This window comes from Bombus huntii, chromosome 10 (genome assembly GCF_024542735.1).
Source record: "Bombus huntii isolate Logan2020A chromosome 10, iyBomHunt1.1, whole genome shotgun sequence".
Classification (NCBI taxonomy): Eukaryota; Metazoa; Arthropoda; class Insecta; order Hymenoptera; family Apidae; genus Bombus; species Bombus huntii.
In genome coordinates, this window is record NC_066247.1 from 2463918 (window position 1) to 2487990 (window position 24073).

General features: G+C 40.4%; 3 protein-coding genes across 3 annotated transcripts in view; all 3 read right to left on the bottom strand.

Moving 5' to 3' along the window:
- Nucleotides 1-164: 164 nt before the first annotated feature.
- LOC126870514 (titin homolog) lies at nt 165-8333 on the bottom strand. Its single transcript, XM_050628312.1, has 4 exons — nt 8261-8333; nt 6876-7496; nt 1189-5849; nt 165-466 (listed from the first exon to the last, which is right to left on the bottom strand). The coding sequence occupies exons 1-4, from the start codon at nt 8331-8333 to the stop codon at nt 257-259; spliced, it is 5565 nt and encodes a 1854-aa protein (XP_050484269.1). The 3' UTR covers nt 165-256.
- Nucleotides 8334-8649: 316 nt separating this feature from the next.
- LOC126870515 (uncharacterized) lies at nt 8650-13147 on the bottom strand. Its single transcript, XM_050628314.1, has 4 exons — nt 13138-13147; nt 11438-11684; nt 9758-9968; nt 8650-8956 (listed from the first exon to the last, which is right to left on the bottom strand). The coding sequence occupies exons 1-4, from the start codon at nt 13145-13147 to the stop codon at nt 8912-8914; spliced, it is 513 nt and encodes a 170-aa protein (XP_050484271.1). The 3' UTR covers nt 8650-8911.
- The window catches only part of LOC126870710 (DE-cadherin), a 92277-nt gene continuing 80634 nt past the window's right edge, over nt 12431-24073 (bottom strand). The window contains exons 8-15 of the mRNA XM_050628659.1: nt 23367-23946; nt 22932-23113; nt 21253-22597; nt 20192-20415; nt 19542-19757; nt 18869-19208; nt 18073-18225; nt 12431-16728 (exon numbers count right to left, since the gene is read on the bottom strand). Coding sequence (XP_050484616.1) covers nt 16586-16728; nt 18073-18225; nt 18869-19208; nt 19542-19757; nt 20192-20415; nt 21253-22597; nt 22932-23113; nt 23367-23946 — 3183 coding nt within the window. The 3' untranslated portion in view covers nt 12431-16585. The remainder of the gene's footprint in view (nt 16729-18072; nt 18226-18868; nt 19209-19541; nt 19758-20191; nt 20416-21252; nt 22598-22931; nt 23114-23366; nt 23947-24073) is intronic.

Here is a 24073-nt window from a genome sequence, read left to right on the forward strand (position 1 = left end):
ATCTAATGCTATAGATTCATGGATATGTCGATACCTCGGCTGTACGTATATCGATATATCGGATCTCGTTGAGCGCAACGCAAGCGTAATCGTAAAAATAAAATAACATAAAATATATTAAGTGGACAAAATATATAAAAACTATTAAATTTGAGTCAAAAAGTAGATATTTTTAAACTCCAACACGTTACAGCAATCACCAAATTGCGACAAGTGTAAAATTAAAAAGTGATTAAGATTCAATATTATCGTTAATTTAATAATAGTTTGCGCAATATGGATATGTCTCTGAAGGTACGCAATTACCCGAAACTGGTGAGTACGCATATTTCGACGGACAATCTAGTAGATATCCTTCGAGTGCTCCTCGTTCGTTACGTATACATTTGAAATATTTGCTCGAACAAGGTTCATCATATGGGAACCGACCCTCGCTTGTACATAATGCCTCATTTAAGCGGTTTATCTGAAAAAACAAGAGAAGTGGTAAGTACGAGAAATACATTTAGTGACTCACGAAAGTATTTAAACATCTACCATAGAACATATTTATGTATATATTATGTGTATTATATGAAATATTTTGAAATTTCATTAACCCTGTAATAGGTAAACTGCGGATATTTCTGCAAATTCATATTTTTCTATGCATACAATTACGAACTTACTTAGAGAGACAATTATTTTACTTATTACAATTGTAACGACTACTATATTTCGGCTATTTCATATATATAAACATATTCTATGCGTTCTGTACACTTTTGTACTTTAAAATAAATGCATAAAAATCCACCGCCTAATAATGAGATACGACTAAAGCAATAGCATAAACTTTATATGCAATATGGATAAACCTATATGCATGCAACTTTTAAAATAATAAACTTCTTTCAAACTAGCTCTAGGAAGCTTTCAAACTAGTATTCCTGGGTTCTACACATCAGAAACGAGATACAAATTTTGATTAAAAAGAAATGGAAATTCGACGTGCCTCAAAATGAAGATTAACCTCAACTTTTATCAATACAATTATAATAGTTAGGTCTCATTACGGCGATTCATGTATAACGTAATACATATACACATATTTATGAAAGTCTTCTATAAGTGTTCAAATACATTTGTGAATCATATTTCATCGTGCATATTTTAGAGAAAAGAGAAAAGCAAAATAGAGATGCTTACGATTGTAATCGAATCAGGCAGTTTGTGAAGTGAAACTTTCGCGCAATCGTCTGTTCCTGATGAGCACAACAATTTTTCCTCGTCAAAGACGGAGCCTCTTGGACACGCAAACGGTATAATATTCACCATCATATCGTCGTTATTAACACACTGATAAAATATATTGCAGAAATTCGGATGTCGCCGAAAACCACTTGGACAAATGACACAGAACCTATCTACGCTTAGATTGCCAATATCAGGACTGTCTTCAATTTTGAACTTTGAAAATTCAGGTACTAGCGATGCAGCGTACATCCGACGTTTGCATAAACCCTTGGACTTAATTCTCTTTGGGAAATTGCAAGTTTCCAGCTGATCGTCCCAAAACGTTCCAAAGGGACAAGAGAACTGGTACCTAACCAACGAATCTCCGTATAGTACGCATCTATAAAATTTCGAACAATCCTCGGAATCAGGGAAGAAACCCTCTTTGACACAATCTTGTTGTTCATTGATTCCCTTGGGCAAGGAAACCGGGGTTATCGATAACGCAACATTCGTGGCATTCTCTCTCCCCGCTTTAGCAACATCATCATATAGTACTCCTGTGATGTTAGGTTGCGAAGTTTCAATGACAGGCTCCTCCATTTCAGGAATTTGTTCAGATATGTTTTCTGTAATGTTGGGTTTTGAAGTTCCGTTAACGGCTTCCTCAATTTTAGGAACTTTTTCAGATATTCCCTGCGGGATGTTGGGGATCGAAGTTTCGTGGACGGCTTCTTTAGATTGAGGAGTCTGTTCAGATATGCCCCCTGCGATGTTGGGGTTCGAAGTTCCGTTGATGGCTTCTTCAGATTGAGGAATCTGTTCAGATATTACCCCTGTAATATTATGTGCTAAAGTTCCATCGATAGCTTTCTCCATTTCTGGAATTTTTTCAGATATTCCCTCCGGTATGTTGGGGATCGAAGTTTCGTAGACGGCTTCTTTAGAATGAGGAGTCTGTTTAGATATTCCCCCTGTAATATTAGGTGCCACAGTTCCATCGATAGCTTCCTCTAATTCAGGAATTTTTTCAGATATTCCCTGCGGGATGTTGGGGATCGAAGTTTCGTGGGCGGCTTCTTTCGATTGAGGACTCTGTTCAGTTATTCCCTCTGCGATGTTGGGGTTCGAAGTTGCGTTGATGGCTTCTTCAGATTGAGGCATATGTTCAGATATGCCCTCTGTGATGTTAGATGCCGAAGTTCCTTCGGCAGTTTCCACAATTTCAGGAATTTTTTCAGATGTACCCTCTGTGATTTTGGGGTTCGAAGTTCCGACTGCAGGTTTCTCCGATCCAACAATTTCTCCAAATAGCCCTTCTATTATGTTGGGCTCCGAAGTTCCATCGACAGCTACCCCACTTTCAGGAATTTTTTCAGATATTCCCTCTGTGATGTTGGGCATCGAAGTTTCGTGGTCGGCTTCTTTATATCGAGGAGTCTGTTCAGATATTGCCTCTGTGATGTTGGGTATCGAAGTTTCGTGGTCGGCTTCTTTAGATTGAGAAGTCTGTGCAGATATTCCCTGTGTGATGTTAGGTGCTAAAGTTCCTTTGGCAGCTTCCACAATTTCAGGAATTTTTTCAGATGTACCCTCTGTGATTTTGGGGTTCGAAGTTCCGACTGCAGGTTTCTCCGATCCAACAATTTCTCCAAATAGCCCTTCTATTATGTTGGGCTCCGAAGTTCCATCGACAGCTACCCCACTTTCAGGAATTTTTTCAGATATTCCCTCTGTGATGTTGGGCATCGAAGTTTCGTGGTCGGCTTCTTTATATCGAGGAGTCTGTTCAGATATTGCCTCTGTGATGTTGGGTATCGAAGTTTCGTGGTCGGCTTCTTTAGATTGAGAAGTCTGTGCAGATATTCCCTGTGTGATGTTAGGTGCTAAAGTTCCTTTGGCAGCTTCCACAATTTCAGGAATTTTTTCAGATGTACCCTCTGTGATTTTGGGGTTCGAAGTTCCGACTGCAGGTTTCTCCGATCCAACAATTTCTCCAAATAGCCCTTCTATTATGTTGGGCTCCGAAGTTCCATCGACAGCTTCCCCATTTTCAGGAACTTTTTCAGATATTCCCCCTGTGATATTGGGCATCGAAGTTTCGTGGTTGGCTTCTTTAGACTGAGAAGTCTGTTCAGATATGCCCTCTGTGATGTTAGGTGCTAAAGTTACATCGACAGCTTTCTCAATTACAGGAATTTTTTCAGATATTCCCGCTGGGTTGTTGGGGATCATAGTTTTGTGGGTGGCTTCTTTAGATTGAGAAGACTGTTCAGATATTCCCTCTGTGATGTTGGGGTTCGAAGTTCCGACTGCAGGTTTCTCTGATCCAACAATTTCTCCAAATAGCCCTTCTATTATGTTGGGCTCCGAAGTTCCATCGACAGCTTTCCCATTTTCAGGAATTTTTTCAGATATTCCCTCTGTGATGTTGGGCATCGAAGTTTCGTGGTCGGCTTCTTTAGATCGTGGAGTCTGTTCAAATATGCTCCCTGTAATATTAGGTGCTAAAGTTCCATCGACAGCTTTCTCAATTTCAGGAATTTTTTCAGATATACCCTCTGTGATTTTGGGGTTCGAAGTTCCGACTGCAGGTTTCTCCGATCCGATAATTTCTCCAAATAGCCCTTCTATTATGTTGGGCTCCGAAGTTCCATCGACAGCTTTTTCAAATTCAGGAATTTTTTCAGATGTTCCCTCTGTGATGTTGGGCATCGAAGTTTCGTGGTCTGCTTCTTTAGATCGAGGAGTCTGTTCAGATATGCTCCCTGTAATATTAGGTGCTAAAGTTCCATCGACAGCTTTCTCAATTTCAGGAATTTTTTCAGATATTCCCTCTGGGATGTTGGGGATCATAGTTTCGTGGGTGGCTTCTTTCGATTGAGGACTCTGTTCAGTTATTCCCTCTGCGATGTTGGGGTTCGAAGTTGCGTTGATGGCTTCTTCAGATTGAGGAATCTGTTCAGATATGTCCTCTGTGATGTTAGGTGCTAAAGTTCCATCGACAGCTTTCTCAGTTTCAGGAATTTTTTCAGATATTCCCTCTGGGATGTTGGGGATCAAAGTTTCGTCGGTGGCTTCTTTCGATTGAGGACTCTGTTCAGTTATTCCCTCTGCGATGTTGGGGTTCGAAGTTGCGTTGATGGCTTCTTCAGATTGAGGCATATGTTCAGATATGCCCTCTGTGATGTTAGGTCGCGAATTTCCGTCGACGGCTTCCTCAATTTCAGGAAGTTTTTCAGACATTCCCTCTGTGGTGTTGAGAATCGATGTTGCGTCGTCGATTTTCTTAGATTTAGGAACTTGTTCAGTTATGGCCTCTGTGATGTTAGGTTGTGAATTTCCGTCAACGGCGTCCTCAATTTTAGGAATTTTTTCAGACATTCCCTCTGTGGTGTTGAGAATCGATGTTCCGTCGTCGGCTGTCTTAGATTTAGGAACTTGTTCAGTTATGGCCTCTGTGATGTTAGGTTGTGAATTTCCGTCAACGGCGTCCTCAATTTTAGGAATTTTTTCAGACATTCCCTCTGTGGTGTTGAGAATCGATGTTCCTTCGTCGGCTTTCTTAGATTTAGGAACTTGTTCAGTTATGGCCTCTGTGATGTTAGGTTGCGAATTTCCGTCAACGGCATCCTCAATTTTAGGAATTTTTTCAGATATTTCCTCTGTGATGTTGGGCTCCGAAGTTCTGTCGACAAGTTGCTCAATTTCAGGAATTTGTTCACGTACGCCCTCTGTAACATTCAATTTCAAAGTCCCGGTGGCGTGTTCTTCAATTTCAGTAATTTCTTTAAGTAGCTCGTCTGTAATGATAGGTGTCGAAGTTCTGACGGCAGATTGCACAGTTTGATAACTTTGTCCAAATAGCCCTTTTGTGACGTTGGGTTTAATATCTGAAATGACGGGTTTCTCGCTTTCAGGAACTTGTTCAGATATACTCTCTATGGCTGTAGGTGTTGAAGTTGCGATGACAGGTTTATCGATTTTAGGAATTTGTTGACGTATGTCTTCCGGGATTGTGGGTGGCGTAGTTTTGACGGTAAATTTCACAATTTCAGGAATTTTTTCAACTATCTTTTTCGTGATATTTGGTTTCACAACTGCGACGATAGGTTTATCGAGTTCAGGGTTCTGTTCAGTTATACCCTCTGTGATGTTGGGTTTGGAAGTTGCGACGATGGCTCCCTCGGTTTCAGGAACTTGTTCAGATATGTTTTCTGTGATGCTGGGTTGCGAAGTTACGTCGACGGTTTCCACAGCTTTAGAAATTTGTCCAAAGAGCCCTTTTGTCACGTTGGGTTTCGTATCAGGAATGACAGGCTTCTCGATTTCAGGAGTTTGTTCCGGTATGTCTTTTGTGATGTTTGGATTCGAGGTTCCAACTGTAGATTTGTTAATTTGCAAAATTGTTTGAGGTGTATCTTCTGTGATGTTGGGTTTTAAAATTGTAGTGGTAGGTTTCAAAGTTTTGGCGATTGATTCCAAAGTTGTGGCGATAGGTTCCGGTGTTAGGCCTTTGCGCTTCAAAGTTATGGCGGTGGATTCTAAAGTTTTGGCAGTGGGTTTCACAGTTGTGGCATTGGGTTCCAGAGCTGTGCCGTTGGGTTTCAAAATTGCAGAGTTGGGTTTTGAAGCTGTGAAAATTTGAATTGCACTGAGATGAATCGTCATAGTAATAATCTATAAACGATAAAGATCTTTGTATTTCTGATTGTGTCGTATAAACTTACGGACACAAACGTCGCGATGCGTCACGATAGCTTCATCGAATACGAGGTTACAATAACTTTCAAGATACACTACCGTTCAATAATATTCGGACACTTATTTTTGGCAGGATGTATTTTACTTAGGCAATTAATCTGATTTATAAACATCAACGTGCTATAATAAAAGTGCAACTGGAATTATACTACTATCGCCCTTCGACAGACAATTTAAATTTCTAGTTCGATGATTCTATAAAAAAGATAGTATATACCACATATCTAGTGTTTGGATTCTGTGCGTAGTGAAATAGTAGAATTGATCATATATTACAAAAGCATTAAAATTGATGCACACGAACAAGCGAATCGATCGAAAGCCCTATCAAGGGATGAAGCATATTTTATCCTTGGTTCAGTCCGTAGTGATAAATGTAAAATATTGTCTCATGGTGCTTCAGTTTAAGCTATGATTATTAGATCAGTATCCGTTTGTTGCACACTTTCGTATTATATCATTGCTGCGTACCATTCAGTGATACGATGCAGTGCAGCCGTGCATAATATTTTCCCAATAATTAGTAATTACGAACTATTCGCCGATGTTTTCTCTTTTCAACATGTTTTTCTTTTTTTTTTTTTTTTTCTTAAGCTATCGGAATCCGACCGCTCAACTTTTATCTTTACCATTGTTTATACGTATCAATGAAAGAATTAGAAAAATTTCCATCACAGTCGGCGATGAGAAAGACCCTCTTGCTTCAATTTGACCAAAATCTTAATCTCAAACATAGTAGAATCGCGTCTGCATAACCGTTTAACTATTTCTAACGCGTCAACACGCAGAAAGCTTCTTTTTATAACGATATAAATGGTTGTTATAATCACTGCATGATACATAAGGATGATAAAATAGGAAAATGAGAAATACATATATCGCGAAGATTACTATACCTTGATGCCATTGTGCGAGCGGTTCAGTGACACTGAGCAACGATGTTTCTGGTTTCGGCCCTGGTTTTGACTCGTCTTTCGGTTGCAGTTCAGCTGGGGTTAGAGGATCCTGTGGCGGTTGGGAAATTAATGAATGCAGCGGTTGAGGTTCTGGTTGCGGTTTTGGAGATGGTGGTGAAGATGACGGAGAAGGTTGTGGGGACGGTGGTATAGCAGTCTTCTTTAGCGGTTTTCTAGATGTTTGTGATTGTGGTTTTGGCGTTGGTGTTGATTTTAATTTTGCTTTTGTAGGTGGTGCTTTAGTATCCTTCAGTGGTTTCTGAAGCGAAGCCGGCGGTTGTGGTTTCCCTTTTGCGGGTGGTGCAACTCTTTTCTGGCATTCCGATCTGCCGCTCTGTTCGGGCGTTACACAGGTTTCTGTGCTGATCGAGAATACCAGATTATTCTCGCACTCAAAAACATTTTGAACAAAAGGTAGTCCGAAGAAGCTGTTACACTGATAAAATCGCTTGCAGTTGTGGACATCCGGAAAATGGCCTATATTTTTGCAGTTATACGATGCACGGTACGCATACGGCAGTTTCTTCGCGTGCAGGGCTTTTCCCAAGGACCATGGCAAAACTGTGAAATCGAAACGATATTTGCTAGCAGCGTGCTGAATTACTCTGACACAGGATGCGTCAGAAGCATCGCTCTTTCTTTCTTTGTACAAATATATCTAGATACTAAGCATACAGTCGATAAAATTTGAGATGCTTGCAACAAAAAGTAGACTAGAACAATTTTACTATAAAAATGAAGGTTTTCTTCTCCGTCATCATACGTGGAATATTATTCTACTTACGTGTTCGTTTCTTAAAATTGTGGTATAACAAAATAAGGAAATAGTAGATCGTAATTGTAATTGAAATTTGATTAACAATGTACAACGAAGTAATCTGAAGATGCCAATTGTCTCAAAGAGATGTAGGTGGCAAATAAGATATGGACGATGATGATTTCAATGAAATCCGCTATGGTGACAGTTCTACAAGGCGTTTGCGTTAACGTGATAATTTCTCACGCATCAAAAAAAAAAAAAAAAAAAGAGAGAAAAATTATGAACAAAATTTTAGCCGTGTCAAGTGCACGACAAATAGGGACAATGAAAATTCCGAAAATAATTCGTTCTCGTGGCGAATCGAACGTTGCATTGACTTCTCTAAGTAAGTAAAAAAAGGAGACAATTTATAGCAGGAAATGTATAAAATACCAGAGATTGCCAGAAGTGTAACGTTTAATCTAATTATTTAAAAACCAGAAGTTCGTGAATATGAATCTAGGTGGACAAAGATGACGACGTTCTTTGGCAAATTTTCGTGTTCAAGTGTTCGACTCTCACTTACCTTCGTCGGAAACAGAATGTGCACTAATTCCAATCACAGACAGAATGCCAATCACACAGATATTCGTCCACATTATATAATATCGTCCATATTAGTATATAAATTCTAATCGCGTCTAAATAAAAAGAAAAATGACAGAAACTATCTTGCTACCGATATATCGTTACACGTTGGATGGACGAACGTACAAATCGTCTACGGCGCGAGATTTATGTAGTTTCGGCAAAGATCGTTAAAGGGTGCGATCATAGAAAATCAAAGGCCGTCGATTGGTCGATAAGACATAACCGGTCGAATTTATGCCACGTAAAAAAGCGATCGAACAGCTGTCGACGTATGAAGGAACAAAACGAACAAAGGAAGGACAACGTGGAAGACGCGAAAGAAAATTATATTTCTCCTTTACTACTCATTGTTTGTATTATCGTTCGTATCGGTGATTTTACAAGGCACGTTCGAGCGGGCTCGTTCGCACGAAAACCGTATCGAAGCAAGCTTTGTTCGATAGATCCGGATACTTCGTTTCAGAGTCCAGTGCTTCCAAACAAGTTGCAAATCGTTGAAGGTATACGGTTCGAACGGCTCCCTCGAACGGTCCAATGTTTAGCCTATGGTGTTTCCTCTAACGTCAGATCAGATCCACTGCCGGATTCACTCGTTCGGCTTCCGACACTCCAACATTTTTCGCGCTTCCATCTGCAAACGAAACGCAAGAAAGAAACGCTTTTGATTGGCAATGCTTCTTCCGCCTCCCTTTTTCACGAAGCAAAAGTAACAGCTACCCTTTGATATTCTTAAGAAGGAGAACGTTGACAGGAAGATCGTCTTTGTTGAACAGTAGAACTACCATTCTATAATATCTACATATGTGTTCTATATACATATCAAATATGATTTAAACGATATAACAGTATAATTACGCACTTTCGTAGATAAAAGTCGGTATTAACTTTGGCAAAAATACCTGTATGTTTTCAGGAATTACAGAAGAAGGAAATAAAATGATTATTTATTATTATTTTTGATCGTGGATAACCATTAGTTGGCGGATCATTGTACAAGAGATACCAGGAATTAAAGAGGAGAATTTTCATAAAGTTTTCATAAATGTTAATAAAAAGCAATTTCCATCGTCGATAATACTTATCGATAACTAAACAAACTTTGGTCGTTTATAATTACATTGCAAATATTTATGCAAATTCGTATTTGTACGAAGATAATTAAGGAAATGCAATCTAAATGGAAATTCGCTTCGTCCATTAGATGTCACGATGGATGCTCTACGTTCAATAGCTTGTATCTTTTTTTTCCACGTTGCATACATCCTGTCGACGCAAGTAGATTTCAGGAATCTTAAATTTCTCAAGAATGCACGAACATCCTCCATCTATTTACAACGATTGACCAAAGATAATCTTTATACCGTAAATTTTGCAATTCGAATTGTAACAGCAACGATCCCTGTCTTCCTCGGTTTTGTTGCGAAAAGCGTACCTGTATCAAATGGTAAACGTTCAGCAGCTGTTCGAGCGAAGGTCTAGCCTGCGAAGGGCACTCGGGTCTAACGGCACTCCATTCGAGTCTCTGGCTTCTTTTTCCCCAACCGGTCGAAAAGTTTAGCTGAGCTTCGGCTCCAGAATTCAGGATCAAGCATAATAGCAATATTATAGAGAAAACGAGAAACTCGAGTCGAACTTTACGATGCCTATGAAACGAAACAAAACGAATAAAAAGCTTGTTGCGTAACTAAATTGGCGATTGCGATAATTACATGTACAGACACGAATGCATCGATCGTCGTTCGATCAATATAAAAATGTATGTAGGTTCTCTTGGCGGCAGAGATACAGCGAGGTGATAAATTAAAGTCACAAATGAAAAATTAAGTAAATACGGTGATTGATCTAGCCATAGATAGAGCCTTGTGCGCGCGCGCGTACAAATCAATCTGCATGATCAATCTGCAGAGGTTCCGAAATGCAAATATCTCGAGTGGCAAGTTGCAAACGTTATTTTGCGAATTGATATGTACAACTGATCTGCTGATAATCTGCCATTGCAATTACACCGTACTGACCCGCTCTATTCTTTTATATTTCATAGCGATACAAACATACAGCGACTACAAACTGCACAGCGGTTCATGAAAGTATTTCGACACTTTTGGAAACGTTTTTGCGCACATATTATACGAAACATTTTGGAATTTCATTATCGCTATAACGAGACACGATTATGATTGTATTGGTGAGATTTAAAAGGAACCTGAGAATGTAAAGGGAAGAAGATACTTATTGATAGTCTGGAATCGTCGAAGTATTTGAACAGTCAACTGTTCAGTATGTTGATAAGCCACAATTCGTAGCGAGACTATTTTTAACGCAAAGATCCTGTTAAGAATATTATTCGCGTCAAATAAACGTACAAATAAACGTTGTATGATAAATATCTTGTAATTTTCATACGCACTTTCGTATCGGTACGATATTTTACTATGACGATCGCGATAGTCGCGTCGCGTTGAAGTATTATATTAACGAAGTTTCGTATAACGCGCATAATATAGAAAATAATACAGAAAAGTTCTGCGATAAGTTTCCGATTAATTTCATCAGCCACTGTACACGTACATCATTGTATTTATTATACCATTTGTATTTGTAATTACGGTTGAATTCAGAAAATTTTGTTAATTCACATATTGCGTTTACATTAAAGATAACAAAAAAGCCTATGTTTAGAAAATAAAACGTCATAATATAACGATAAAGTCTAACGTCCGGTCGAACTTAGAAATCATAATTTCTGTCAATAAATTTTCTTTTAGCGATAAAATACTCTTGTTTGATTTATGCGTCTCGAGCAACGTGTCGCAATGTGGCAAAACCGTTCCACGTCCAAAATGGTTCTACGACTTGCTTCAAAATTTCTACATTTATTTTCTTTCGTTTTTTCGCCGCTTATACTCCGATCAATTGGCTTCAAGTGTATTAAATTTCGTATCATTTAACGATATACTCGTATAACTGGAAAAAGTTGATACTGTGAAAACGAAGCGCGCAACTTGCTACAAAATACGTTTCGTTTGTAAAAATAAGAATTGGTGGAAATATTTTTCGTAGCCACTGTGTGTAACTAATAGTACGTTTAACGCGCGCACAACAGGCCACTTACATGTCGTCAGTGGGAATCGCGTTTAAAGCGACCAACGCGATTCGAGAAGATCGTGCTGCTCGTTTCTGGTCCTCGAGATCGTGTGTCCGCCGGAAGTGAACACGACTGCGAGAGGATAACCAGGCCGAGGACTTTTTTATAGGTTCCCAGCAACCCCTTCTCGAGATTCTTGGCAATTTACAACGTAAAACGTCCGGCTTGGCGCCGGGGTGAATTCTATGAAAGACATCGTGTCGCAATCCAACGACTCAAGGGTTTCTTTTTTCTCGTTCGGCAAACGTCACTACGAAGCCTGCCGTGATTTCCATTAATTAACCAAGATCCAGTGACTGGGGAAATTTCCGATTTAAAAGGAATTCCCAGAGCGATGCGAGATATTCACGATAGCGGCGAATGTATTAGCGCGATGCATTTGCGATTCGATCGTCTATGGTGTCTTACGCGTTTCCTCGTAACAGCGCCGCGTGAAGAATTTGTAACGTTTTTCCGCAATGGAATTTGCCCGATGTAATTTCAAAGTGATTCGAACGACGAGCAAATTGCATTAATTTTATATAAAATATATGTATACATACATATTCGATGCATATTCTATATGCATGAATATTCTATATTCGACGCGTACTCGGTGTATTTAAATTGTATGAAATTAATATATTTTGACGTTACTTATTATGCGAATATTCAGCTTATCGCTTATTACGCAGAAAACTGTGCATTAATAACGCGCGTGAAACAAATCGAATTTATATCTCCACGGTGTCTGTCTATATTTTTAATAACTTTCTTTTTGCTATAAAGGTATATCGAATGCTGTAACGAAAATTTCCTCTTTACGATTTCCAATAGCGTTAAGTCTGTCGATCAGTGGCTCGATCCTAGCATTCGTATTGTTAATCTTTCTATTTTATCTCTTGTCGTTTAATTCGCTGTATTTTACCGTCGACGATATTTCGTATTGGCCTGGGAACCTCTCAAATATCGCAAACCACGTTTACTTCCAATGTCATCGTCTTTTATTATTGCTACAAAAAAAAGAAGAACACGAAGTTACACGTATCTCCGACGACGGTAGATGGATCTCGCGAGTAAAGGTGAAAGATGTGCTGCGCGTATATCTTGCGATCAACTATCACATGTCGAGTAGGTCGCGCGGCCAACCATTGTGGTCTCGCGTCTCCTGGAATATAATTTACAAGAAGCCTGTATATGCGTATACCTGTGGCTAAAGTGTTCGTCTCGCGACTCTTTCGCCAACATCACTCGGAAAGAGGAACGCCTCTTTGACAATAGAGCTTCGTTCAAATTAGATGAATTACCTGAATTCAAGCGATATAAATTTGACTCGCAACTCGAAATCTCTTGAAATATCCTTTTACATTTCCGCGCGTATCTTCGTTGCTCGAAAGTCGCTTGATTTCAAATAATTTATAGCATTTTACCGGTGTCGATCTGTTACGTTACTCGATTCGAAATATCCTTTCGAGTATTTCTTTCAAGAATTTTACCGATCTCTTTGCAGTCGTCGTCGCTTCTCCTTCGAGACTTTTATTTAAATTCGTTAACATTCCAGATGGAATTACTCAAAATGAAAAGGCGCAAGGTGGAAAAATCCACTGTTGGATTTGGAACAGAGGCAAGTTCGAAATGGAACGGTATAGGCGATAGGTATCGCGTTATTCGCAGCTTCGCGTATTTACCGATATTCATGTCCTAAAGCAACTTCACCTTTCTTTCAACTTAATATTCTTAGTCGTACTTGCTATGCGTGATATTCATCGATGAACATTTTACAGACATACGTAACTACTTGCAGTTTACTTTTCATTATCTATCTTAAAATCAGGATTCTTCGAAACACCTGCAAAACAGCTCCAATTCAAATATGTAATCGACTAATCTGAACGGAGCTTTAGGTGTCACCGCTCTCACACCTTGACCAGCTAGATGCATGCTCGTGGAACAGAACCGTCGCGTCGTTTCTCTTTTTATTCTTTTCTCTTCTCTTTAATTGTACATAAGGGCAGTGTTCGAGTATATAGCATAAGTAGCGTATCGCGAACTAGTCCGCTCGTAGCTTAGTCAGTGCGCGATAAATAAGTGTGACGCGGCAAAATCGAGCCGAACTCTGCCGATGAGTGGCGATCGTTTCACGTTTCTTATTCGCCGCTGCCGACGGAGACGTTCTTTGTACTGCGACGGAGTGTATCGTTAAAAAGACGCCCACCTGTATGATACGACAGGTGATTTACTAACACATATCTTATTATTCCGATAACGTATCTCGATACTCGTGCCCGTGCAATCGTAATTATTCGGTGACAGACGTCATCTAAATAAGAAAGAAAACGTTCATTCTTGGATATCGATGCGTACGAACCAACTACTCTTGTACGCATCTGAGATCACGCGCTCTCCCCTAAACCGCATTCGTTTCTTATCGTATAAATTACACGTTAAATCTTTCGACGGCGCTTTGAAGTCGATTCAGTAGGTAAGTTCACCCAAACGGAGTTTGCTAATCCTTTGCGGTCGTACGACTTCTCTCTGCCATCAGAACGCTCTTGGTACTTCGATCGTACGTATACTCTCGGCTACCGAGGCAAAGAACCAATTTGATCGTATGTCATACCGAATACGACGCTCTTCGAGGTTGCGTGGCATCCGACGAACGATCAAGTGAAACGCAATATTATTAGAAAATTTAGACACGAGTTGTTGTTTCACCAGGTTAAAAAATGTATTAGAATAATAAATCACGTTACGGAAGGCCGTGACATAAATCGAAGGTACAAGAAGAATTTTATAATTTGAAGAAGGAACAGTTTATGGCGATACAAAATAGATCGAGTTTCTCCATGTTTCGTACAATTTTTATATGGGAAAAGAAATTCTGATATTCGGTAGATTTTCGATATTCCCTTTCGTAGTTCTAACGTGGATTCAATAGAATTCCACGGTGTAAATTGGTTAAAAAGAAATTGTAAATGAAATATCGCGCTGAACGCAACTTTGGTCCTCGATGAGTTAATAAGACTTACAAGTTAGTGCAGGTAGACATTTCCATTTCTTAAAATATTTCATAAGCAACGCTCTAAATTGGCAAAAGGAAAGCCGTAGGTGTAAAGTAGCAGCAACGAATATCAGTTTGATCTTTTTAACATCTCCCTTAATTACGTAATCAGTAGATGGCAAATATTTATACAAATTCAGATTTTTATGAACACAGTTAAGAGCGTAGTAGGACGTAGATACAGAAATTCGGTTCGCACGTTAAACGTTATAACAAGTACTCTACTTTAGATATTTTATATGTTTCCTACGCGCTTTTCTATCTTCAAATCTTCTAGAAACAGATACAAATCCGCGATCTAATTATTAGAGTTCAACGAAAATGAATTCCGGCAACCAAATCTAAGCTCGATACGACCGCAAAGGGTTAAAAGTCCACCTGAATCGCCATCGATATACATTTGCGTACTTTTATTACTGATGCTGTTGTTCTTATTACGACTATCGTTATCGTTACTATTATTATTATTATACATATGCATATCGCCGTTGATGTATCGTACAAAAAGCTTACAAATTATTATCACATATATACGTGTACGTACGTGCGCGAACGCCTACATAGGTACACGGATATACATACATACATAATATATATATATATCTATATACATATACTTGGAAATATTCGCAGGCACACGCGCGCGTGCAGAGTCGTCTTCGCGAATGGAATAAAATGGATGTCGAGATAAACGATTATCGCCAATCGGCGGAAAAGAAAAGGCAAACAGTCGCGTTGGAACTGTTCGTCGCTGGTAAACGTTGCGACCATACATTCGTGTATTCGTGCACAATTCGGTGGATCGATTTTAGATTCAGATTTCGGGCACACGATATGGCACTCGGATCCCTTCTCACCGATTCGCACGCGTGACATATTCCATTTCCAATCACATTGGCCTAGACGCGCGCGCATGCACACTCATGCACACACGCATCTGTGTACAGCATAGATTCGGTGTTTAGGTTTATATCTATTCGTGTATTCGCGTATGTAAAGTTTCGCACACCTGCTACACAGTTTCTAAACGCACTCGCGCACATAATCGTTTAATAAAATAGTCTATAAGTTAAATATAGAGGAGCGGTAACGCTCTCCCGCTGCCATTTGTTCCATCTTTATTTTTCCCTATCGTGTCTCGGGTTTCGCCTATCGCTACGCTGCCATCATTCATTCGTCTCGTTTCCTCTCTGCATTCTATATACTCGTTGCCCACGATGTCCTCGCAGGCATGTACATGCATACATACATATTTATTCGTTTCTATAATGTACGTATAAAAAAATAAGTCCAGTCCTCGTAACTCGAATGATTGCCAAAAGAATTCACCGTGTTCTTTGCATCTTCGTTCGAAGTCAGATTCTCGCGATCTCTTCACGCTATAAATCATCGTTCCCTTCGTTACTGGTGGAATGCACGCGCGAAATTAACGCATATTAACGAGCGAATATGCGCGTGTCCATTGTCGTGTGATGCTAGACAGCCGAGTTACAGTCGTCATAGCAAGTCATTCTCGGCTGATGCGTCGATTTCTTTTTTTTTTTTTTTTTTCTTTAATTCACTGTTACCTGTCTTTTTTTTATTTCTTCGTTTTATATTCTCTTGTCAATAGGAAATAGAATACTATCTTTGCTTTTTCATGGTCTCTTAGTCTTCCGCCGCTATGTCGTCTATTCTTAAAGATCGCGTGTTACATCGTCACTCGGAGAGCATTACGAGCTATCCGTTGTTTCCTTTGAAAATTCAATTCTAACCGAATGTTATTCTCCATTGGTTGCGAGAGCAGTCTGCTCGGGTAAAAGGAAAGACGTAAAAATAGATAAAATGAACAGAAAATAATAGAGAAAGGAAAATACTACGCTTCGATTACGCTCTGCCGAAACGATATGTGGCTACCGATGCCGTGATTCGGCACTGTGTCCTCGATACAAAAGTACAACAGGTATCCTCGAGTTCGAGTTAAGTACACGAGGCGACGAAGCGAAGAGGAATCGTTGCTTCGTCGAGGAGATCGGAAGTTATCGAGTTAATTGTCGCGAACTCTTCGAGTCGAAAGTCGAAAGGTCGCGCGAGACTCAACACCAACTCTCGCTTTCCCGTTCTCCTACTCCGTCGCTCTCTTCGTCGCTGGGTTCTTCTCCGTACATGTCGGCTAATTTGCGGAACCTCGGGCCAAAGTTCGACAAGTAGTTGAACTTGAGATCCCCGTCGTCGGTACCTGCAGAAGAAAAAGGAAATATCGTAGAAACTAGTCGATGATTCTATCTCGTCTCTCCAACAGAATCGAGCGTACTTTTTAGTTTTTTTCTTATCAGAGCGGTTCCGATTTCTGAGATCGAGATTACTTCGCGTTACAGTACACAGTGGCTTACGAAAATATCCGAACGGTTGCCAGTAGAAAACTTCGACGTACGTATATATTATATCCTTTGTATAATAGATTAAAGAAAATTGATTACGCGGTATAATAAGTGGTAGCGATAGTACGAGGTCGTAAAATCAGCCACTGATTAAAGTTAACAACTTTCGATGACCGCAGCAAGTAATTTAAAACGTGTTGGGAATCGTAAGGATCTAGAACTTCGTTCAAGGTTGTACGATGTCAACGCAGCAGCTCCGCGATAAATCGAAAACAATTTGTCTGCTTGTAAAGAAAGATTTATGCAAATCCGTATTTTTCACTCTGTCATTAAGAAGATGGAACCTAGGTACGCATAGAAAATTGCTTCGCGCATTGTACTTTGGCTACCGTGCATCTCTACGTCTTCAGATTTCTCATAAATAGATAGAAGCGCATAAAACCACGGTCCCCACTTTGTAACTTTTATTCTAATTTATGTGCTGATAGCTCTGATTTCATGACTCATCGTTGAACTGCTGATGATGACAGATCGGTGATCCTATTTAACGTTTTACTTCCTCGCTATATATTTTCATTCGCTACACGGCTGCGGCCCCAGTTACCATTATTGGCTAACAGTCCATGGTGAATTGGAGAGTGTCTGGTAGAAAACACTGCAACTGCCAAGAAACAAGTTTTGCGGGAGAAAAAGGAACTCGTGCATCGATGTAGTCCAAATTTATGAAAAAGGAAAATGTATCTATGGAAACCTGCGTGTAGAACCTCTGTACGTGCCACCTCTTGCAGTTAGTTGCAAGGAAAGCTCCTTTCATTTACACTTAGACAGATGGCATAGACAAACGCCAAGAAACGATTAACTAATCTTCAATAGCATTTACATTTTTCTCTATACATCGTGATACTATCTTCCAGCATTATCAATAGCTATAGAGGAAGAAAAATTGCACTTGATTTCTACGTTACATTATTCTCATTGACACGTAGCATATTTTGCAATAAAAAAATTTTCAATTGTTGCACTCACAGTGTTTTCTACAATTTTACCTACTATTTTGGCCAGTACAATGTTTCGTACCATTTTATGATATTTTCAGACTGTAAATTCCGCTTTACTTTTCCTAGATTTTGGTCGCATAATTTTATTTACTTCCGTCGATTCCGTTAATTAAACGAACGATACACATATTCAGTGGTACGTACATGAAGCCAAGGATGATAAAGAACCCTCGGAATTGCCTTCTCCTTCGTACGCATAGTGCCTGACATCGTCGAACGGATTCGTGTCAGGATCCTTGTCGCAGCTCTCTTTCTTGCCGTCTAGGAAACCGCAAATATCCGGCACCTCGTCGGGACCTGGCAAGCGAGAAAAGAAAGCGGACGTATATAATTGATCTTCGAGTGTCTTTTTGTTCGTTGCGACATTTCATTCGAACGAGATTTAACCCTCTGACAGAGGCTTAGTGGTCGTTATCACGAGCGCGTCGAATGGTTTATTTCATAGCGATAGAGCGAAAAAGCGGAACCGAACAATTTTTATCCCTACGCGATAATAAAATGTACTTAAAAAAGTAACATCGTTCGTACAGTTTGACAGAATAATAACACAGCTGATAAATTAATTAGCTCAGACAGTAATCAACATGAAATACATGTATGTGTCTAAGACTGAGCATAATGAACAAGTAGTAAAAGTTGAAACGCGAGAATACAGTGACTTGTACATCGTTATACACAAGATACAAAAACTTTTCGTAAGCAGAATGTTAAAATAATTCGATAATATAATACGCTAATAAATTCGATAATCTAAATCGAATGAAAATGATTGCTGATGGGATGATAATGCGATATTATCCTTTAGTGGATTAAAGTGTTAAACAACGCTTATCTCTTGATTCGTCTTACAGAGCTGTGTCATATAATACCATAACAAATTGTGTAACTACACTACGACTATAACATGCGTTTGCTGGCTTACTTATTCAATTTATCGTACCTCTGGATTGCAAGCCGACGGGCGCAATTTTCGAATCGATAGGCGGCGCGTCGTAAATCGTTCGAAGAACGTTCAAATCGTAGCCCGTATCGACTTCGCCGCCTCCTTCGTCCTCGTAATTAATAATGTTCTCTCTAATGTCATCCATATCCTTATAGAGATCGTCGGTCTTTTTCCTGTGCACCACCACCGCGAACAACAGTATCAACAATATCGCGAAACAAACTACGATCGCGACAATGAAATTGGTGTCGATCCCGAAGGACACGGCTTTTGCCATTCCGTGATCGCAGCCAGGATCCGCGTTTCTAGATAGCGATGGCATACCCAAGTTGTACGTCTGAAACATAGAATAGCAAAGAAGATATATCGCGATTACAAATTATTGGACGAACTGAATTTATAGAATTTATCACGTTCCGCTCAGTAATTTCGGAAAAGTTGCTCGACCAAACTATTAGCCGTGCTTCCGTGTTTTCTAATTTTCTACGTCTCAGTCTCACTGTTTCATTTCGACTCGGGAAAAAGATTTTAACGTACAATTTACACGGCAACGTTCGCGTTTATCAATAACAGTTCTGTCACATTCCTTTCGTAATCGAGGAAATCTTTCGACGACAGGCAAAGAAAATAGGATAAGAGAATTCATAAAGTAAAATCTTCGAAGCGTTACATTTCCATTGAAGGTCATGTTGCGTATGCATCCGACGAATCCTCTGTCGGTAGGTACATAATCCCAACCTAGTTGCGAAGCCATCTTCGCGAGATTAGTCAGAGTTCCACCTATCTGCAAGGGGCTGTTCACGTTCAAAAATCCGTTCGGTCCTTGCGGCGCGGTTAAGCTCATACACGCGGAGATTCCACAGTTGTCCACTTTCATTTCTATCGCCTGCAGCGCATAAAATATGGAATTTAACATAGATTTTGGACCTTACGTTCAAAAGGTAACTGCTTTTATTCGTATCACTTATTAACGTACTGTTGACAGGTCACAAATAAACTCGTTTATTCATGCACAACATTGTTAACCGGTCACGAGTAAACTTTGTGTTTTACGCATGAAATATAGTCAATCTTTGCATAAAATATCTGGTCAACAGTGTGTTAATATATCGCTATTGATGTTCTGTATTCGTATTTATACCCTAAATAACGATGGAAAATATTTATACAAGTACATGCATGTGGTTCGAATGACCATGAAGTATTTCGAACGAAGATCATAGTAAAAACAAGAGCGACACCGTAGCGCACAATATAAAGAGTTATGGGGAAAAGGTAGAACGCAATGATTCTACGATGATAAAGACCAATCGCGCTTACGTTCTTCGTAAAGTAAACGTCTATCCTATGTCTTTCTCCGTCAGTGAGCTTAATGTGCGGTTGATCGAGTTTCACAGTGCCAGACCCGTAGTCCATGTAGAGAACCGCGTATCCCTGTTGAAGTTCCAGGGCCATGAAGTCTTGAATTCTGATCTTTGAACTATACGTCATCGGACCAAAGTAAAATACCAGACCGTTGTCTATGTGAGGCGTTATCTCGAGACCTGAAACGCAAACGGATTCACGTGATGAATGGATATTGACGTTCAGCTGCTGCAGGGATACAGTAGTGGCCAGTTTAAATTCCAATAAATCGAGGACCCGGATTGTAATTCTCGCGGAACGGACGATAAATTTGTTGCGGCAGTACTCTCGATTTCCGCGAGAATGCAGGAGAATAGATCTGGCGGAAATAAGTGAGAAAAATATCAACAGTATTTAGATACTGTCGCTGTATTTACTCTAGCTTTATCATCAGTAGACTGCAAATATTTGTGTAAATTTACATTAAAACGCAATTAAAAGAGTAGAATCTGGGCAGAGATCTGTTTCGCTGAATAAATATTAGAACAAGTACTGTATTATAAATATTTTGTGGATCTTTTTTCGAAACTTTATATACGTATTATGTATCCTTGCATGTCTAAATTTCTTATAAATTCATAAATAATTATTTTCTCACGAGGAATATCACCCAATTAATGCTGAAATCACAGATTTTTGTAACGTACACTTGAGAGAATGTATTACAGGGTTCGTCATATAGGAGTATAAAGGATAATGCTATTAGCAATTAGTTTAGCAGCCATAACAGATGTCTATCTTTGTGATAAACGATGTGTATCTTTAAACGTCCTTATGAATTCTGCGGGACGTTCTTTCCATACGTATAATTGTATACAATTGTATGCAACTCCATTATAAATTAAACGACCTTCCTTGCGAGTAACGAGAATTTACTACACTTGAATTGTGGACACACTGCTGTATTGAAATTTAAACTAGCATCGCTGTAACGCGTAGCATAGAAGAGTAAGGAAAGAAGAAAGAAATATACCAACCCAAATGAGAATCGTCGCAAGCTTGACCAGGTGGCGGCATTATAGCCCAACCGTCGCCATGAAAACCAATGCCAAGAAGCTCGCATCTCGGCCCCTCGAGACCCGGAGGACACTCGCATCGATCTGCCAACGGTGTGCCTCCATTCAGACAAACGATCGGTTCAGCAACATGACAAGTACACTGTGGATCTACCACAGCTCGCACTCCAACGAACGTACTGATATTCGTATAAACCGGATACGGGACCGTGCTTGCATTCAGATAATTACGACAAGTATTGTTACAATGCTGTTTTTCGATGAGACACTCGTCGATATTCACCAGCAAGATATCTGTCTTTAGCTCTCGTTCGATCTCTTCCGTGTGTTGCGCCAGGATCGTATTCAGTTTCTCAGGGGCGTAATAAGGACTGCCATGCGCCGAGAACCGTACATCCAACAAACTATTGTTGTTATGATGCGGCGAATGAAGCACCGTGAACACGTCCACGTTCTCCACCGAAGTATTAAGCATATTCGCTATTCTCTCCTGAAATATTTCCTTCTTACTAACGCCAGATTCGCCAGGAGCGACGAACTCCGTGGCCGTCATTCCGAAGAACCGCACGGATCCGGACCTAGCGACCGCTTCCTCGGGCAGCTCTTTCACCGTGACGTTCACGTACGCGTTCACCTGATGTCGCGGAATGCGAATGCTGTATTCGGTGACTATGAACTTGAGGACGAACGTATCGTTCGAGATTCCTGGAAGCAGCGTGATCATACCGTCCTTCGGATTTAAAGTAAATCCTTCGTGGGTCGATGCCCAGGCAAAATGCTTATCTGGCAAGTCCCAATCGTCAGCGTCGTTTACATACACTCGTCCGATATTTGTTTCTGGAGCCTCGCCTTTATAATTGTAGACAAATATAGAGCTGGAACCTTCTGACATAGCATTGTCGTTCTCGTCACCGATGATTACGGTCAACGTCGATGTTCCCGTCATGGGTGGCTTTCCGCTATCCGTGATAGCAATCGCAATGTCGTAACTCTTTCGTTCTTCTCGATCGAACTCGACACGAGCAAACAACTCGGCGTCTCGAATAGCAAATTTGGCTAGAATCTCGTCGTCAGCGGTATTTTTGTCTATTTCGAATTGGAAAGGAGGTCCGTTTTCGTCCGAGTCCCAGTCGCGAGCCTTCAATTCCGTGATCTTATCGGGAGCCCTGTTCTCACCCCATACTACGGGATAGGGCATGTCGAGGAATGGCGCGTTGTCATTTATATCGATTAACGTGATGTTCACCATTACGAGTTCTCGTAGCGCTGTCGGGGAGCCGTCTTCGTCTCGCGCCATAACGATCACCTGAAACCAATCGGATATGATAAGTTTCGCTGTTTCTTCCGAGGAAATCCAGTGGCGATTAATTGGTCGCGACTCGACGAGAATTCCAAAAACCGAACGACTGCTGACCTCTGTGCATTCGAGGTGGAAAATGTGCATCGTGTGCAAAATGTATAAAATATCTATGCAAGGTACTCATTCTGACGTTTACTACGTGGACCAAATCTCTGGAGCGATGGAGAACAGCGCTCTCTCCTTGCCATTCGGTTAATCGTCTTTTCAGCTTTGCACCGACCGATCGACGAAGCGCTCGATGGCACTAAAATGAAAGGTACACAGCTGAAAGGAAACTTACCGTCCACATGGAGTATCCCAAGGGGCCATCGCGATCCAGAGGTTTCTTCAAGGTCATGCAACCAGATTTGTCGATACCTATGAGAGGTTGTTGGTCTTCTTTTACGATAAAGTACGCGATATGCTGATCAGCGTTCCTGTCCTTGATGTCGGGATCGTAAGCGACCACAGTGGTGATACAACCTGTAACCAGTGCATAGCAATCAAACTCGCTTATAATAAAAGCTCGAACATAGTCTTATTGAGAGGAACGCGATTGGAAGATGTATCGAGGTCATAAAATTAATCAAGCTTCGGAGAACACGGTCTTGATCTTTGAAGCAGAAATTTCAGATCTCTCGAGATTCGACCAAAACGTATTCTACAGACTATAGAACTCTTATTCTATGAGCACGAAATTCTATTCTATGAAAGTAACGCTGAACGCGTTGCTCACCTTCCACCAGCTTCTCTTCCTCGATAGTAGGATTCTTATTAAAGTCCTCGAAGACCGGCGGATTGTCATTTACGTTTTCGATAAAAATCTTCACTTGAGCGGTATCGTTATACACGCCGTCGAAAGCTCTCACAGTCAAATTGTATTCCGTGATCTTCTCGTAATCCAACGGCTTCTTCACGCGGATCTTTCCAGTTGTGTTTTCGATATAAAAGCTGTCGTCGGTATTGCCAAATATAATGCTGTAGGTAACCGGACTGGCAGTGTCCAAATCATTGGCCTTCACTTCGGTGACCGGCGCGTTGATATTGGCATTTTCCAGGATCGAATTCGCGGTATAAACAGCTTGCGTGAAATGGGGAGCGTTGTCGTTCTTATCCGCGATCTCGATGCGAAACACTTGCTGACCTTTGTTGTGCTCCCCCGTCTTGAACAGCGCACTGGGAGAATTGTCCATGGCGATCACCTTCACGTTGTACGTGTCTTCGGTCTCTCTATCGAACGTGGTCAGAGTGGTGATGTTACCGGTATACTTATCGATAGCGAAAAGATCCCGAAAGTTATCCAATTCGTACGTGACCTAGAAAAACACGAGGGTGTGAAACGATGAGAATGCGCCGATGGTTGTATGCGTCTATGATTTTCATTGTTTGTATTGTTAAGCCCGCTGCCGCTGTTGCTCTTCTCTCTGGATCATACGAATCGAA

Excerpts from the sequence above, each read along its gene's own strand:
- LOC126870514 (XM_050628312.1), bottom strand. The coding sequence starts at position 8,333 with ATGTGGACGAATATCTGTGTGATTGGCATTCTGTCTGTGATTGGAATT. Across the intron at positions 7,497-8,260 it reads ACATTCTGTTTCCGACGAAG|TTTTGCCATGGTCCTTGGGA; the intron begins GTAAGTGAGAGT and ends TCGATTTCACAG. Across the intron at positions 467-1,188 it reads TGCCTGATTCGATTACAATC|ATAAACCGCTTAAATGAGGC; the intron begins GTAAGCATCTCT and ends TTGTTTTTTCAG.
- LOC126870515 (XM_050628314.1), bottom strand. Across the intron at positions 9,969-11,437 it reads GCGATTCCCACTGACGACAT|GCATCGTAAAGTTCGACTCG; the intron begins GTAAGTGGCCTG and ends TTCGTTTCATAG. Across the intron at positions 8,957-9,757 it reads ACGTTTACCATTTGATACAG|ATGGAAGCGCGAAAAATGTT; the intron begins GTACGCTTTTCG and ends TTTCGTTTGCAG.